The sequence below is a fragment of the Chelonia mydas genome, chromosome 6 (assembly GCF_015237465.2).
Source record: "Chelonia mydas isolate rCheMyd1 chromosome 6, rCheMyd1.pri.v2, whole genome shotgun sequence".
NCBI lineage: Eukaryota > Metazoa > Chordata > Testudines > Cheloniidae > Chelonia > Chelonia mydas.
The window spans coordinates 103,650,576-103,665,641 of record NC_051246.2 but is presented as its reverse complement, the minus strand read 5'-3'; the positions used below and the strand labels follow the sequence as shown (position 1 = coordinate 103,665,641).

At 43.8% G+C, this 15,066-nt stretch overlaps 1 protein-coding gene across 2 annotated transcripts in view; it reads right to left on the bottom strand.

Moving 5' to 3' along the window:
• Positions 1–15,066, bottom strand: part of RIN3 (Ras and Rab interactor 3) — a 113,822-nt gene that overhangs the window by 9,180 nt on the left and 89,576 nt on the right. For both annotated transcript variants that reach the window (XM_037900852.2, XM_043547987.1), the window contains exons 8-9: positions 2,997–3,128; positions 683–846 (exon numbers count right to left, since the gene is read on the bottom strand). In XM_037900852.2, the coding sequence (XP_037756780.1) occupies positions 683–846; positions 2,997–3,128 (296 nt within the window). The remainder of the gene's footprint in view (positions 1–682; positions 847–2,996; positions 3,129–15,066) is intronic.

The window sequence follows — 15,066 nt, the reverse complement described above, 5'->3', positions numbered from 1 at the left end:
GCCTGGAAAAACGCTGGTCAGAAGGGACAGAACCGTGGGTCTACGCACAGGAGAGATGACAGCTGAGGGGCTGGGAGCCCAGAGTGGCTGCCCTTGAGGGGCCATGGAGGGCAGGGCTGGATTTACACCTTACGCATCCCTAGGCACAGCATCTTCAGCGCTCCCCACCTGCCTACAGCTGACTTTCGTGCTGCACACAGTTTTAGAGAGGTAAGGCGCCCCTAGAATGCCAGAGCCGATAGGTACATGCCTACTGTGCCTAACTGGAAATCCAGCCCTGATGGAGGGGAGATACAGATGCAGTTGACCTAAACTGTGACAACTGATATCGGTATCTCTTAGTTCTTTATTTTCATTTCTTTCTGCTCCTCCTCTTCTTCCCCCTGCTCACACCTCCCACTTCTCACAGATCCCTTTGTAGCTTTCTTCCATTCTGCACTTTCTTGCTTCTTCCATGGTGCCCAGCACAGAATGTAAGCTCTTGGGGATAGGAACTTTGACTTCCTCTGTCCACAGTGCAGTGCCTAGCAAGCAGATGGCGTGCACTGAGTAATAGTGTTACTAATTGCGGGGAATAATTTGCTGCCCTGTTTGAAGTCTGGTTTCCAATTGGAATTTTGATCTGCTTCTCACACTGTGAAAGCCGCACTCTCCACCACCCCCTTCTCCCAGAGCCGCTGACCTGCACAGACGAGCGGGACGCCCGGGCCTTGTTGAGCGTTCGCCGCCTCTCCCAGCGGTGAATGGAATCCTGCACTTCCATGCTCAGCTGCCGAGTTACTGTTATCTTATCATAGTTCTTGATGTGCTCCAGAGCCCCGTAGGTGGTAGTTAAGTAATAGGAACCTACAAAAAAGACAAGAAGGTCCCAAAACATCATCACACCTGAATCTACCATTACTTTGTCCTTCCCTCCTCCCTGCTTCTATGTTCATTCACCCGCTGTGAATTGTTTCAATCTGAGATGGTGAGCTCTGTGCGGCACGGATTGTCTTTGCGTTGGTTGTACAGTGGGGCTCTGACCTTTGTTTGGCATGTGTAGGTGTGATGGCAATAGAAATAATAAATAACTATCACAGTGCTCTTCATTCCATTCTGCTTGATGTAGCTGGAGATGTAACACATGCTACCTAACCTGCTTGTGTCACTTCCTTCTCTCACAGCTGGGAAGCAGCAGTGACTGCAGGCTGGCGGGGCTGTGGGTTTTAATTGATATCTTAAGGTTCAACATAGAAGTCATGTAAATTAATACAGCATCCTCTTTCCTGGATAAACCCAAATCCCCAACCTTCCCTTAGACTGTAAACTCTTCGGAGCTGGGACTGTCCTTTCATTCAGTGTTTGTACAGCACCTAGCACTATGGGGGTCCTTGTCCATGATTGGGGCTCCTAGGTGCCATGTAATACAGCTAATAATAATGTACCTGTATACAACTGCGCAGGAATAAGTAACTAGAGTGGAATGAATCATTTATATTTCAGTTCCGTGGCCCAAATGAAAAACCCAAAACATATTTCATTTTTGGTCAAACAGAACATTTTTCAACCTGAAGCAAAATCTTTTTTTTGTTTTCATTTAATCTAGGGGTGTTTTTTTTTAACCTTTTAAAATAAAGCTAGCTAAATGTTGAAATGAAACCTTGTTTCAAAATGAAAACATTCAATATTTTGTTTTAAACATGTTGGAAGAAAACATTTTGACTTTTTTTGAAAAAAAAAAACTCTCTTTTTCAACTGCAACTATTCATCAAATTCAACCGAAATTTGTGAATAGTTTTAGTTGACCCCCAAACTGTATTTTTCAGTGAACGTACTATTGGTTCAAAAAAATTTCACCCGGTCTATTAGTAACTAACTAACTTAGAGAGGGAAAGGATCCTGTATAGACTAAGGTAAAAGGTTGGGATTTGAGACCAGATCAAACTGGTGTTCACTTTCCGATTTTAACTGGATGGAGCTGAAGTCCCGCAAGCTGCTCTTGCGAGATCCATGCTGGAAACAAAATTGTAGGGGCAGGTTCACGTCCAGGGATTTGAACCCAAATTCAAAGGAATTTGGATTTGAGGTCCTGAGTCTGACCATGTCTAACTGGTATCTTTCACAGTTCTTGCTGGCTTCCGGGTTTGTCTACTCATTCTTTATGAAAACAAACGAAAAAACTAAGAGCCTGCAGATGACCAAAATGGCCACTAGATGGCAATTCTGCCACACACATACCCTCCCCCTGCTGGGTGCTCCGTGGGCTCTCTCTAGCTATTCCTCTGATTGTCAATGAAACTCACAGTAACTATCACGGCTGGCCAGACAAATGATATTTAGAAAACACTTTACTTCAAAACAATATTTTCAGAAACACACCAGTCTCCAAGCACAGGAGGCAAAGTAATTCAATTTTCCCTCTTCAGAGAGATCCCACCCCTGCAGTGAATGTTACTCCGGCCCCTTTGGACCATCACCGGGTATTTATCACTCAGATAACATTGCCAAAGGGGTCAGCTGGTTTACACAAACATCCTGGAGGTTGACAGTTAGGCATGATCAAAGACATACCAACCAATTAAAGCAAAAGGATCTTTTCTCATTAGAATAATTAAAAACATTAGCAGAATGTACTGTAGTACCAAAGTTTATTTTTAAATTGAGAGCTGTTAAGTTTCTAACACCTGGGCCAAGGTCTTCAAAATGTCTCTGCCTCTTACGTCTGTATTTAGGTAGCTAAATTAGCGGTTTGATTTTCAGTATGGCTGAGCACCTGCCGCTCTAACTGAGGTCAGTGGGAGCTTCTGGGTGCTCAGCATTTTTGAAAATCTGCTGATATATTTAGAAACCGAACATTGGGTCACACCATTCTGAGGCATATGGGGGAAGCTTACACTACTGCTACCTGACCCTAGCTAGAGCTCTTATCTATTTCACAAACCCTACAGGCATCCCGCAGAGAAATACATAATCATTTCAGAAGGGAACATGCAACATGAGAGGAGGCTCTTTCTCACCCTCGCCCAGCTGCAGAGCAGGGTCCATGAGCTCCATCATATACTCCACATTCAGAAGCACCTCAGTCAGGTTGCTGCGGGCCAACACGTACATGAGCACTGGGAGGAAATCATCTGCACCATAAGGCTTCCCTGCAACCAAGAGGAACACATCCAGGTATCAACAGGTTATCCAGAAAAGCGATGGTTCTGATACAGAAGTGCCAACTTCCCATTAAATGACTCCTACATGGACAATTTCCTTTCAGATTACTTCAGCTAAAGGGTTCATAGCTAAAAAATGCCAATGAAAGGACACTGAAAATTCTAAAATTAAATAACAGTCAAACAAGAAAAAACACTGCCCAACACTAAACCTCAAGCAAAAAATATCAGGTTGAAGACTCCTAGTGGGCTCTATTTTACGATTCTTTACCAACTAAAATCAAAATGTGTTAGTTATTATGAAACACAAATGAGAGAGAATTGTGGATTGACACAAAGGCTGAATTCTTCTCTCTTGAAGTTCAGTCTGTTGCCGTTCAAAAGTGCAGTACCTGAGTTGCTCCCATCAGTAGAGTGGATTACAAACTCGTGTACCCTTTGGGTTCATCCTCATTCTCTGTATCTGACTGTAGAACCAGGGGTTACAACAAAATATGAGACAGACCATGGGGAATAGTGAAAGCAGCATATCAAAGGCGGTTCTTAGGGTTGGAATCCTGCTTTCCTGTTCCCTCAGGAGGTGACTATCATACCGTGAGTACTAAATTACAATGGATGCCACAAGGAAGCTGGGAGCCAAGGAGAAGTATTTCTGTATTCAGGGCATTAAGATGTGAAAACAAAGAGCTTTTCTATAGTACTGGTGATCAAACCAGTTCTCAGACTTGGTTTGGAGACCAGTGGCAGAGCAAATAGCAGAGTGAGGCTGAGCAGTGGCAGCGGCAAACATAGTGCCCATATTTTAAAAAAAGGAAGAAGAGAACCCAGGGAACTACAGACCAGTCAGCCTCACTTCAGTCTCCAGCAAAATCATGGAGCAGGTCCTCAAGGAATCCATTTTGAAGCACTTGGAGGAGAGGAAGGTGATCAGGACCAGACAACATAGATACACCAAGGGCAAGTCATGCCTGACCAACCTGATTGCCTTCTATGATGAGATAACTGGCTCTGTGGATACGGGGAAAGCAGTGGATGTGATATATCTTGACTTTAGCAAAGCTTTTGATATGGTCTCCCACAGTATTCTTGCCAGCAAGTTAAAGAAGTATGGATTGGATGAATGGACTACAAGATGGATAGAAAGCTGGCTAGATCGTCCGGCTCAACGGGTAGTGATCAACGATTTGATGTCTAGTTGGCAGCCAGTATCAAGTGGCGTGCCCCAGGGGTCGGTCCTGGGGCTGGTTTTGTTCAACATCTTTATTAATGATCTGGAGGATGGCGTGGGCTGCACCCTCAGCAAGTTTGCAGATGACACTAAACTTGGGGGAGAGGTAGATATGCTGGAGGGTAGGGATAGAGTCCAGAGTGACCTAGATAAATTGGAGGATTGGGCCAAAAGAAATCTGATGAGGTTCAACAAGGACAAGTGCAGAGTCCTGCACTTAGGAAGGAAGAATCCCATGCACTGCTACAGGCTGGCGACCGACTGGCTAAGCAGCAGTTTTGCAGAAAAGGACCTGGGGATTACAGTGGATGAGAAGCTGGATATGAGTCAGCAGCGTGCCCTTGTTGCCAAGAAGGCCAACGGCATATTGGGCTGCATTAGTAGGAGCATTGCCAGCAGATTGAGGGAAGTGATTATTCCCCTCTGTTCGGCACTGGTGAGGCCATACCTGGAGTAGTGTGTCCAGTTTTGGTCCCCCCACTACAGAAGGGATGTGGACAAATTGGAGAGAGTCCAGCGGAGGGCAACGAAAATGATTAGGGGGCTGGGGCACATGACTTACAAGGAGAGGCTGAGGGAACTGGGGTTATTTAGTCTGCAGAAGAGAAGAGTGAGGGGGGATTTGATAGCAGCCTTCAACTACCTGAAGGGGGGTTCCAAAGAGGACAGAGCTAGGCTGTTCTCAGTGGTGGCAGATGACAGAACAAGAAGCAATGGTCTCAAGTTGCAGTGGGGGAGGTCTAGGTTGGATATTAGGAAACACTATTTCACTAGGAGGGTGTGAAGCACTGGAATGGGTTACCTAGGGAAGTGGTGGAATCTCCATCCTTAGAGGTTTTTCAGGCCCGGCTTAACAAAGCCTTGGCTGTGATGATTTAGTGGGTGTTGGTCCTGCTTTGAGCATGGGATTGGACTAGATCACCTCCTGAGGTCTCTTCCAACCCATATATTCTATGATCCTACGAATAGGCACCTTCCCCTGGCATCTTTTAGGTATATGTACGACATCTTTTAAAGCACACTTTGCAATTGAAAAATGGCTACCAGTCACTCATTCCCCCCACCCCAAATGCCCAGTTGCCCTTAGTTACAAAACCTGTCTCCACTGCTGTTGGAGATGTAGAATCTTGAACTACAGAACTACGATATTGTTATAGCCACTGCACCTTGGGATGAGCTCTCCTCAGAGTGGCTGAGCTAAGCAATGTCAGGCTGAGTAAATATTTGGATGGGATACCTCTAAGGTAAATGCACCTTCTACAGCAAGTGATACTGATCAGGTGAGGATGGTCTTGTGCTTAAAGCATCCATATAGAGAGAGAGAGAGAGTGTCTGTGAAGTGATCCATATTTATGGTATGTAAATCTCTTTGGGATCCTTTAAGATGAAAGGCACTATATGTAAATTCTTATCAGTATAAATCATTACAGCTCAAAATAGGATCCAAGGAGAAGTTCCATCAGATGAACTACGAAGAACCTGAGATCAGCATTTTTTATCTAGAAGCTGTTCATCTTATTTTGAATTGGCATGCTTTTCGTTCATCGTGTACAGTACATGCATAAGGTTGCTTCACAAGTCCATCTTCCAGGACACCCAGATATGTACCGTCTTCATAAACCAAGATCACTTTCAAGCTCATTGTGATCATTTATGGTGCTTGCAATGGTCAGTCATTTTCTCTTTTATGCATCTATGTCATGTCTTGGCTTCATTGGTTTGGGATCGGCCACATATATCTCACTCCTTAATCATTTGTCAGGACTCCAAAAAAAAAAAAATCAATCCCTGATGTAGCTTTGGTAAGTTACACCAAGGCTGATTTTGGCCCACATTCTAGACGTCCTTCCATGTGGGGAATAATTTCCTATTCCTCAACTGTTCCCACTGACTTGTTTCAAGTCTTTGCCATGAGTCAGTTTTCCTTATTTGTCATATATAGTTGACATAAGTTCTCCGTTGGCAGAGGAAGATCTTCTGCTGGAGTTTTAAATAAATACAAGCCTTGTTCTTGATAAAAAAAATGTGACTTTAAAATAAACCAGAAAACGTATCTAATGAGCAGACAGTCAGATGAGTTAAAACAGGCTGTGTGAGGCTGTGACTGTTATATTCACTTCTGAAGCCGTATATTAGACCAGTTTGTACAGAGTTAGCACATATGGTAGAAGGAAACTGTGGCTCTATTCAGTGAAAGTAGAATTAACACTTTCTGTTGTTTAAACGTGCAGTCAGTTAAATGATGTTGCAGGTCCTTAGCCAAATCATAAAAGGGCTTCATTGTTTGATTAGTGTCTGTCTGGATGTTTTTTTCATACTGTTACTAAGGCTTATGTTTCTATGAAAGGTTGAGCTGGTTGGCGACACAGGGCCAAATTCATCACTGCCATAAATATTAATCTAATATGAATGTATTAATATTACTGCTATTAAACTATTGTGCAGCTGGGAAAATCACTCAACAGAGACACTGAGTATTGGGAAAACCTCAAGGAGCAGGGCCCTGATTCTGATCTGACATACATCAGAATCAATTCGGAGTAATGTTACCAGTGAAGTCACGCTGGTGTAAAGCATACAATCAGGCCTCAAGGAGCCTACTGAGCTTCATTTTTTCTGCTCCTTCAAATGCTTTATTTGAGTTCTGAAGTAGCTGGTGGACTGAGCTAGACCAGCAGGCCTGGAAACTCAACTTTTCTAGGGAGCCCTAGAAAGATACACTACTGCTGCAGCAGTGCAGCCTTCACCCTCTTGCCCCACGTCTCAGCTGGAAGGACCACCCTTAGGAGGGAGAGGGCAAGTCCGTCTTTATGACCCTTCTGTGCCCTCTTCGCTTAGATGCCCAACACGGATATCTGTTTGTGATGTGAACATTTCTCCACTAGGACCTGCACTCAGACTCCTTTCAAGAAGCTCACCAGTTGGCTCCTTGGTGGTGTTAACCTGCCAGCCTGGGCTAGACCCAAATCAGGGGACATGGATGTGAAAGGTTCTCTGTACACTCCCCTGAGCCAGCTAGAGCTGACAGGGGATGATACTCTTCCAGGACTCTTACAGAATCTCTCCATTTCTGTTTTGTTGACTAAGCTGGGGTTTATATTGACAGGCTTTGAGTCAATTATTTTTCATTCTTATCCCATCTCATTTTCATAAGCTGATTTAGCAGCTTTGCTCACCAGTCCTTATAATAAACCTCTCTCAATTTTAAGACGTGATAGACTTCTGCAGTCCCAGCTGTTTGCATGACTTAATTATTGGAATCCACTCTTTATTATTATTAATGAGCTCAGCTAGGGAGGTTTGTGGCATATGCTCACAATTTGCACATAATCGTTGACTTAATTTCAGTCTACCTCTAGGAACACAGGTCCCGATGTCTGAGCAGATGAAATCAGTGGGAGTTGTAAGCACTTGCTGCGAGGAAACATTGTCTAGGGGCTATGGCATTAGCCTTGGACTTAACATGGGTTCAAGTCCTTGTTTTGCCACAAAGTTCCTGTTGGATCCTGGGCAAGTTACTTAGCCTCTCTGAGCCTCAGTATCCCCACTAGGGATAACAGTACTCCCCTACCTCACAGAGGTGTTGTGAGGGGCTTAGCTACAACAGTAACAGCGGGCATATAAGTACTTAAGAAAACACCATTGAAAATTGGGCTCATGATTTTTTTCCATCATATTACTGACTTAGTACTTGATCCAGAAATTTCTCAGCACCTTGTGTGATGCGCTGAGCATCCTCATCTCCCAGCAAAGTCAATATTGCTTAGCACCCTGCAGGATCAGGCTCTTCTTGCACCAGGATAGACCAAAAAGATAAACACCAATTCGCCCCCAGTGAAACCCACTGCATCTCCACTAATTTAAATGGAGTCATGGCAGCTAGTGTCAGTGCTGATTTGGCCCTCTCTCTATAATGGGCTGATCTCAAACCCTGACTTGTTTGAAGTAGGACAGATCCAGATGTGTCGGAGCTCAGGCCCATCTCTACTCAACATGGGTGGGGTTTAGATCAAAGGATCAGATCAGTTTTTTTTCTACTGCAACTGGCTCGTCCAGCCTTATTGAAAACATCCAAGTTTAGTTTGTGTCTTTCACAGAAAAGCTCATTAACAGCTTGCAGAATTACATCCTGCTGTCTCCCCTTCCCCTGCCCCAACTGCTGTCTCGGTGACATTAGGCAATGGGGTTGCGAGTTCAAGGTGGAATCGTCCCACTCCAAATCGGACTTGTTTGCTTGTTTTCAATGACAGGAAACATTTGTTTCATAAACGTTCATAAGAAGCTTAAAATAAGCCTTCTCCTCTGCCACAAACTCATCCTATTACACTCAAGGCAAAGTGTTTGCAACATCAGCGCCTGGCTGTGCTGCGGCGCTTGAATGGAATTGGTATTAATTAAATGCATGGTTTAATGCAACTGGAATTCTGTCCGAGTTTCCATAAATAAATACACATTCATGAATATGCTTCTTCAGTGGATCTTCTGTCCAGCAGGGCTGATAATCATCATAAGTAGGCTTGGAAGGATTCAATGTCGGTAAATGTTGATTGCATCGTACACACACAAAGTGATGAAAAAAATATTTCCATCAATAATAACTGTGATCTACAGCTAGGAAAAGTAAGAAAAATGCTGCTTATGAACTTCTTAGAGTTTGATTTAGGGATATTTACTTTGTATATTTTGATATGTGCTGTTGACAGTTTGTGTTTTAATGGTTATAAACTTTAGCATTTTGAATTTCAACATCTTCTCTCAAGAAACAATTATTGTTTGACCTCCACATAATTTCATGCGGCTGTGAAAAACTAAATAGATAAAAATTAAAAAAAAACAAACAATCTATATTATCCATCAAAAGGATAAAAATCAAATTCTGTCAAGCCTAATCATAATGTAGTAATAATACTTTGCACTTATATTGCATCATCCATCCATCCAGTGCTTTCAAGGCATTTTGAAAACACACAGGAATGAAGTCTCACAACATTCGCCTAGGAATGCAGCGCAGAGGGGAGTCCCCAGGGTGGGGGTGTGGGGGGGAGAGCTTGGAGAGTGAGTTCATCTTACTCTGACCCTGCAGTGGTGGCTCCTGCCCCATAGGGCTGGACCCGGCTTCCTGCTCTGAGTGTTGCAACCCCCCTACCGGACTGGGATTAGGGTTGCGGTGCCAGGGGGGTTGATGCCCCCTGGGCGGGGCAAGGAGGAGAAGAAGGCAGACGAGGGAGAGGACACTGGCCATCACCTTCTACGAATATGGACCCTGAGTGGGTTGCAATAAAAAGACACAATGCACTTGGTGGGTCCCCTTACTAAAATGTTTGGGAACCACTGCCTTAATTTACAGGTCAGAGGCATCAATTCATATTGGCACTTTTAACCCAAAGTAGCAATTGTACCATATGAGATAAAGGATACTCTCCAATCTACCAGCTCTCATTAACAGTAGCCCTCACACAACATCTTCTGTCCAGGCCTCTGTCCACTACAAGGCAAAACTTATACATGGTATTATTCTCTCCCTGGTAAGCAACATGTGATAGTGAGCAACGTACAGGAGCCTCTTGGATTCACTGTAAAGAGATTCTAGAATCGCTTCTGTTGATGCCTCCAATGCTTAAATCCTCTTTCAAATACATAGACAGTAGCTCAGCTATGCTACTCACGTTTCTGCCTTGCTCAGTAGCACATGCCACTATCAACTCAGAACCCTACGTAAAAAGCAAATGGACAGGGTGCAATTAATGTTCATCGGGTTGGTTGGTTTTACAGGGGACAACAAAACTTATTCCAAAAACAGGGAGAGGAAAGATTTCTAATACAATATAACCTTACTATGCTCTTGTTCTTTTCAACCTAAAAGCACAGTATGTGTGAGTCATACTAACTGTACAAAGCACAGAATCCTACACATGAGGACTAATAAATTCACCTAGTCCATCCCCCAAGCCAGTGCAGATTTGTTCCTGGAAGTATATGATCCAGTGCTTGTTCAGTCCAATTTTAGGTGACTCAAATGAGGAAGCGTCCACCACTTCCCCTCAGAGATTATTCCATATGCAAATAGACCTAACTGTTAGAAAATTGTTCCTTTATTCCTTGGACCACCCTAAATAATTGCTCTCCCCAGCATTGGCATTTCCAGCTTTCATATACTTGCAGACTTCGTAGTCATCGTCTGATTAATCTATACCACCTTAGCTCTTTCAATATTTCTCTCTATACCAGTCCCTGTAGCTCCTTATTCTTTGTTCTTCCTTCATTTCCCTCCTACGTACCAACATCTTTCAGGCACCAAGGTGCCTAGAACTGATCAGAGTGCTCTAGTTGTGGTCCCACCAGTTCCTCACAGCGAAGGACTGTCATCTCTTTGCTCCATAGCAGATTGCATGTTTCTGTCTCATTATTACCCCCGATCTGTATTACATTTCATAGTCCTTATGAGAAGAGTTTGAAACATTTAAGGCCTGATTTTGATCTTACAACAGATCAGGCCCTTCATGTTTTGTTAGCAGAAAGGATCTATGCTAGAAGAATGACACAGGGTAAAACAGAATGGGGAAGTTGCAAGCTTCTTCCAAGCACACAGGGCACATGTGATATGAGTATTATCCTGCTCTCATTAAGTGCCCAGTTGTCGTTGAAGAAGGCAGCCGGTGGCATGTCTACAAATCCTTGAGCAGACTGAACCGATTTGTAGAGTCCCTCATCAGGGGCTGAAATTGCTGTTTACATCCTACATCCAACTATAGCCATAACTAGAACTGGTATCACGTGGTGCACTGACAGCAGCTCTGCTAAGGAGATCTGAGCTCCAGGCAACTCTTTGCAGCTCTTACAGCTTGTTGTGCCTTCCGGGATGAAGCTGACTTCCCCATCCTAATTAAATTCCTTACACTGTGTAGTGACACAGTTAACATGAAGGGCTCTCTTCCCAGCCACCATGGACTCACCCAGTGTGAGTGATATTTTACATTATCCATTAGACTGTGGCACTGTTTGATTTGCTATTTTTAAGGTATAACCATGCGAAGTATGTGTCTGATACACACCCTCAGCATAACAAGAAGAGCAGGAAGAGATTGCATTAGAGGCCAAAATCTGCTTCTCAGAGCCTTTTCCTGCACATTATTGTTATTTACAGGATTGTTATTTTTGGATTGTAAGCTCTTTGAGGCAAGGTCCATCACCTACTAAACGTTTGTACAGCTGGTTGAGGCTCCCAAGTGCTGCCACATTGAAATGTAATATTTATATTGCAGTAAAACCCAAAGGCCTCAGATCTGTCTCCCTGTTGCACTGAGCACTATATAAACATATATGAAGACATCGGGCTACCCGTGGTTCCTACCCTGTAAAGCTTGCAATCTAATCTGACCAGTGAGATGTGAAGGCGGGGAGGCAGAGGAGTACAGTGATATATACACACACATGTAGACGTGCAATTTGTAAAAAAAATTGATATAAATAGACCTAGCCATAATTAATTGGCTGATTTCTCACCAGCATTGTAGCAGAGGTGCATCTTGAGGAGGCATTTGGAGGAGTAGAGGCTAGTGGCCCAATGGATCAGTTCTGTGCATAAAGGTCAGAGTAAAAGGTGCAGAGATGCTTGCTCAGGAAGCTGACTAATGGGTAGAGAAGGCATGTGGGTGGAGTGGAGGAGGTAGGGAGAACATGATGAGACACAAGAGCAGACAACTAAGGAGGGGCAGAATTGTGGAGGGCCTGGGAAATGAGAACAAGAAGCTTGACCTTGATGCTGTAAAACTGGGGGAGCCAACAGAGAGATTCAAGGAAGAGGGTGTGTGACAGGGTGTGTGTACCCCACACGGGTTCGGAATGGGCCTAGGAGGCCAATTGACATACAGAGCTGTGCCTGGAGAATGGGACAGGCTTAACTGAGAATGAGGCCCAGCTGAGCAGGTGCTGGGAGAGGACTATAAACAGAAGAAGTAGAGAGCAAAAGGAGGCTGCAGTTATTCTCTGGGACTAGAGCAGGGCAGGATAGATAAAAATCAATTAGTATTTTTGAAAAAAAAATAAAAAATCCAATTTTTTAATTTAAGGGGTTTTTAATTTAATTCAGATTGTTTTATTTTATTATTTAAATGATAATAAGATTTTCTTTTTAAACATAAACCTGTTTAACATGAAATCTGAATTTAATTCAAAATATGTTAAGGCCTAAACTTATTATAATCTCTTAACACATTTAAGAAATATACTGATGCTATGAGCCTATCTTGAAGCTAAAGGCTGCTTTTCTATATAAAGAATGAATTGGGGGGGAAAAAATTAACTTTCAAGGTCAAGCTTTATAAATATGGCAGAACAGGCCATGTACAGTATTAAGTGCTTGATCCTGTGAGGGGCCTAGGAACTGTGCTACTGGGGGCAAGAGACTGGCAAAGTCATCACAGGCGTTGGGACCTGGCCTCTGACTCAAGGAGACTGCATCATGTGATCTCACTAGGTAGCAAAAAGATGTACCAAATCTAGTGTAAAGGGTCTATCTAGTTGTATGTCAACATGTTTTAGCGATTATATTGACCAATGAGAAAGTACCTTTCTTTAGAAAATAACTGAAGTACAAATAGAAAAGTTGATTCAAATCAATTATTTAAATCACCCTGATTTAAATCAGTCCACCCTAGAGAGGGAAGAGACTGGGAGGATCATGGAAGAAGTCAAGGGGAACAGTTGGTCCTGGGATCCTCTCCTGAATAGAAATGTGTGGCAGGAGGCTAGGAGAGAGACAGCAGAGTGGAGCAGGCTCTGGTGGGAAGGCCTGACAAAACAGCAGGAACTGAATTTACAGGGAGAGAGCCCTGGGGGGCATCCAGTGGAGGCATGAAAGATCAAGCCCAAAAAGGGCAGAAGAGGTTTTAAGCCTGTGCTTTTCAGTTTGGTATTTTGTTGAGGGATTCCAAGGAAGGTCCTGGAGTGCACCAGCCATGACAGAAGGGTGACCCTACAGAGGTGGCAGCAGGAGAGAAGGCCTGAGAAAGGCTGGGTAGGAAGAACCAAAGGAAGGCAACAGCAAGGAGTTGTCACGGCTGGATTGTGGTGTAGTGGGCAGGCCTGGGTTCCCCTACCAGCCACTGGTATGGTGGCATGAGGCTGGAGGAGGGGACAAGGATGACAGAGAGCCCTGAGAAAAGGGAGTGAAGATCACAGGCCCAGAATTGGGGCTGAAGTCACGATACAAGGTCTTGGACACTGGTTTGTTGGACTTTTTATTACCCCAGAAGGGATGGCCTTAAATCATGACCTGGCTGGTGAGGTGAGGCATGAGAAGAGGTGGACCACCAGAGGACCAGAGCGGCCATGGCAAGGGGCGCCAGAGGGAGGAGAACCAGTACACCATGCCAGGCCACAAGGAGTTGCTTCAGCGGTGAGCCCTGCCTCCTCACAGGGTGGTATGGTTAAAGGAATGGGCAAGGAAGATGGATCTTGTCTTAGCTATTCCTTGTACTGGTCTGAAAATAGTGGATCAGCTCCATAGCTCCCTTGACTTAAAGTCAAGGGAGCTATTCCAGTTTTCACCAGATGAGGATCTATCCCATTGTGTTTAAATTCTAAACATAGCAAGTAGGGCTTTGGGGAATTTAACTGCAGCAAACTTACTGTGCATTTTTATTGTGTACGTTCAAGTTAAACTTTTGACATCAGGTTAAAACTCTCTGACAAGTCTGCATATATGTGGGCTGAGCAACATTTTCTGCCAGGACACACCCCCCTACTTCCACCTCACACATTTGTCTTCCTTGCTTCAGCAGCGAGAAAGCTGGAGACACTACATTTCTGCTCTGCAGTTATAACTTGAGGAATAATTAGGAACTGCCCTAGGTTGTTGTTGATTTTTATGAACAAATAAGGAATGGGGATTCAGTTTTTAGAATTACTGCCGTGAATTTTGAAAGGGTCATGAAACTTCTAAGTCAGGCTGGGCTGACCTACGTATACACTGAATTCTCATCTTAAGAAACTGGGAATTCAGCGTGGTTAAAACTGAGCCGTCTATACTGGCCTCCTACCTTGGGCTTACACATTCCTCTCTTACCATGCATATAGGGGTTCTATCTTGGTTTTGATTACAGCTCTGTGAAATTATCACAATCCAGCTGAAAAAACACATAAAAGTGCCCTGGCCTGGGTTTTGATAGAGGTAAATCTCCGCTACTGGATTTGGTTCCAAACTTCCCCAGACTTCACAGGTGTGAAACTTCAGAGTTCTGGTTTGAATTCCCCACTGCGAAGTCTGGAGAGATATAATGTGTTCCCCTCTGGGCTCATCTGTAGTTTCAATGCAGCCTTGTAAGTGCATCAAAAACTTAAGAAATTGACAGTTTTGCAGGGTTATGACACAAAATCAGGTGGACCTTGGTGTAATTGTGTTTTATCTTGAAATATTAGGTAGATTCTCAGGCCTGACTTGTCCCTGAATTAGCACAAAGGAAATGCAGCCAGCTGGGGCAGTCACACCAGATAGTGTAATTAGTTACTGTTATTCTACAGTTACCATTCTTGTCACAGCTAGACTTTTGTCTTTTTGGCACAGGGAAAGGTTGGATTGGGACTCCATCTGCTCTGCAATTGGAAGAGATGGGAACTTACTGATTCAGTGATGAGCAAAAGGAGCTTAATGAAGTGCAGATAATTATACAGGAAGCTGAGCACAGAGTGTACTCTTCC